Below are 3624 nucleotides of genomic sequence, written 5' to 3' on the forward strand. Positions count from 1 at the left end.
TAAATTTCCTACACATGGATCATCCTTTCCAAATTAGTACAAATATCCTTAGAACTGTTAAAAATAATGTACAAAGGAAACAGAAGTGCTTATAGCAGAATACAAACGATTCGAGCTTACGTTTAAATTTCCTACACACGTATCACAAATGTATCTTCGATTAACGCAAGTATCTTTCGTTCTTCGGAACACAAAAAATATGCCTCGCCGCTTCCATCGTTTTCAACCCCCTTCTCAAAAGTCTCGAGAACATTCTGATGTCACAAAGATCTTCCTTCCCTCGCGTTTTCCAACGAAACAACGACAGTTACCCTCGGTCTCGCGAAAAATGGACGAAAGTGCTAACGGAGATCGTGCAAGTCTTGGAAATACTCCGCCGGCACGAGCGGCGAGCATGCACTAGGAAGTGAACGAGAGGAAACCGTGCACGGAAGATCAATACCAGGCGTCGCGTGTTTGCGAGCGAACTCGGGTGAAAATCGAGTGTCCCGTGGGTGGGAGAGCGAAAAAAATGAAAACGAAAGAAAAAAGAAGAATAGAAGGAACGGACCGGTGGCAGACGTGACGAGGATCTCCTCGGTGGTGACCGGCTCGCCGGAGCCTTCCCCGCAGTCCTCCTCGTCGTCGCAGGAAGGACGCTCCTGGATCTTCTCCTTGTGGTGCTTCGGCCTCAGCGTCGTCGGCGACCTCGTTGGCGCGACGTACACGGGCGTTATTATGTCGTCTGCGAACACACGACGCGTCGTAAGTGTTTGCGAGGATGATCGTGTCTTGAATTTTAAGAATAAACTGCACTTTCGCGGTAGAAAAAGTACATTTGATTTAGATCGATACGGTAAAGGGTGGATAAGTGCGAGACAGGATTGACTGGATAAATGCAAGATGACTATCCCCACCGCCGGAGGGTTCGGCGAGACATTGCTATTGTCTCACCGATACGTTTCTGCTTACTGCTTTTCTACCTCGGACCTCTTTCTCTCTCGCTCTCTGTCCTTTTCTACGTTCGACTCGAGTCAAATGTAAACACAGAATAGAAACCTCGACTGGACAACTGCAATGTTCGAGTCCTGATTTTCTCGCACTTATCCAGTCTTTATTGTACCGTCTAAGAGGCGCGTGGTCAACCATGTCTTCCTTCGTATTATTCACCTCGAACCAGGCGAATGAGATCAGATTCGTTCGATTTAAAGTACAGCATGTCCCGTCTAAGAGGTGTGCGGTTATCTTGTCCTTCATTTGAAATTATTCGTCTCGTCAAGTACGAACATATTCGTTTAAGTTAAAAATTCGTTTTTGCTTCATTTGACTTAATTTAAGTACAGTGAATTCTATCTAAGAGGAATGAGGGTTCCCTGTCTGACGATAAGAGGGACGGTTTAGATAACAGTGAGTAGGTGTTTGGTTTAACCTTTTAACGTGAAAGAATGAGAGTTTTTGAGAAAAGTCTACGCGGTCTTAAAAATAGCATCATCGCTTGTCGATCGCGGCGCCAACCTAGTCAAGGGTCCTCAACCCTCTTGTTGCATAATGTGCTCCATTGGGAAGCCAATAAAAGCAATCCCTGTAAAGTCTGCTTAGGAAATATTACAGGATTTGCGCATTATGTTTCCTTATGGGAACATCTAGCAGCTTCGCGGTTAGGTGGTCAACCTTTCTAAGCTTACCGCGCAGAGTGGAAGACAAGTTTTGATAGAGCACGGTAAAATTTATGATGCCTTGTGTTGATGTTAAAAATGAAAGCCTTACAGAAGTCTTATTCGCAAATAATTACAGTAATATTATGATATCTCATTTGTTTGCTGGTTTGCCACAAGGAACTTTGATATTTGGACGTTTCAATAAAGAAGAAATGAATAAATAAGAAATTTAAAATCGCATTAACATGGTCGCTATGTCTATTAATCAAAATACAGTCGGTGTAATAAGTATTCGTACAGGAACCATTTATTTTATAATCGGTTGCTGTACGAATACTTTTTACACTGACTGTATATCACCTGGAGGAATATTCATATAAATATTTTCTAAGCTATTCTTTCTAAGCTATTTACTTCCGATGAATCTTAGAAACGTACAAGGTCGATAATTTATTAAATTCACTTCCTAACAACCATTAAAACATCCAATAATTATGTCCACGATCTTAAAGGCAGAATGAAACAAAGATTCGAACATTTACGACATAATAAAAAAATAAGGATCGCGTGTAACGAATAACGAAGGGATTATTGCGTTTTTGGAACGTGAAATAAAATCCATGCGATACAGGGCGAAAACAAACATAAACGCAGCCGTGATCGCGTCTATTGGAATGGCGTTCCGCTGCGTGGTGTACAACGTTCGCATAATTTTCGCACGATCGCACATCGCACGGCGTTCGGGTTATTTGTATAATGCAAAATGAAAATGCGGTTATTGTAAGAGGGACAGAAAGCCCTGGGATGGGAGATGCGGGGTCGGAGGGACGGTAATGGAAATAGAATGCAGGTTTGATTGGGAACGTTTTGTTCGCGGACCGCGATACCCCGTACCAGGTTCGTTTTCCTTTGAACTCAATTTCGCCGGCAATTTCGTTGATTTTCGATTTTGTTTGAATTATTTTTGGCACGGTGGTTCGTAGTCGAAACGAAACGTTGCCTTCCTAGCGGTGGATTCATTTATTTTGCTATTTCTACCGCGATATTATACTAGTATCCGATTCAAACTAAACTAATTGCTGCGCAAGTGGTTTGTAGAAACTTAAAACTCCGAAGGGGCCCTTGTTGAGAAATAAAATTATATTGCAAGTGTATATTAATACGAAACATTTCGTTAGTACATTGTAGAACAGTTTTCGTGTTTAGGAGAATGTTTATCGACATCTTGGCGAGTTCTAAACTTGGAATCATTCTGAAGGGAAGGTCTATAACCGCGACCCCAAATAGCTCTAACCTTTAAGCTCTGTCACATTGTTCATTGATCATGAACGAAATTGATTCTCTTATAGAAGCTATTAGGCAGATAGTCTACGTATTATAACAAAATACATGTACATTTAAATGAAACGAAGCAAATAAATATTGTTTATATAAATCCAGATGAATTTATTACAAATAAATATTGTTTATATAAATCCAGATGAATTTATTACAAACTCGTGCGGTTCCTTCTACGTTTCAATAAAATCGATCAAATAAATATTGTTCTGTAAATTCGGATGAATTTATTATAAAATAATGTATGCTTTCTTTTTAACAAGATTTCATTGTATTTGGCGATTTACATTTCAATGAAATAAATGAAGCGAACGAAATAAATTTCGTATTTATCCTATCGTATTCTAACAACAATTTTAACGACTCCAGACACAATCAACTATTTCAATACAAAAATACTCGTTTCTTGAAATTCATATTTTCCGTGCAACGAAAGACCTCCTGGAACTCATTAGGTTATCAAACGAAACAAATGGAATACGCAAATGTAACCGGATAACACGGGGAAAGAGAAACGACTATCCACCAGGGATCTCGTGTGCAAAAATACGCGATCAGTCGCGATCATCTTGAATACCAAATCTCTTGCGCAACCCGTGCGTGATTTCAAACAATTAAGCTCGTTATCTTAACAGTTTCGTGACTGTAT

The 3624-nt window shown here is 40.1% G+C and overlaps 1 protein-coding gene across 1 annotated transcript in view; it reads right to left on the reverse strand.

Annotated features, from left to right (window-relative positions):
* Positions 1-1128, reverse strand: part of LOC128884833 (protein EVI2B-like) — a 19007-nt gene extending 17879 nt beyond the window's left edge. Inside the window, exons 1-2 of the mRNA XM_054138483.1 lie at positions 1103-1128; positions 551-921 (exon numbers count right to left, since the gene is read on the reverse strand). Coding sequence (XP_053994458.1) covers positions 551-921; positions 1103-1128 — 397 coding nt within the window. The remainder of the gene's footprint in view (positions 1-550; positions 922-1102) is intronic.
* Positions 1129-3624: the final 2496 nt, after the last annotated feature.

This window comes from Hylaeus volcanicus, chromosome 2 (assembly GCF_026283585.1).
Source record: "Hylaeus volcanicus isolate JK05 chromosome 2, UHH_iyHylVolc1.0_haploid, whole genome shotgun sequence".
Lineage (NCBI taxonomy): Eukaryota > Metazoa > Arthropoda > Insecta > Hymenoptera > Colletidae > Hylaeus > Hylaeus volcanicus.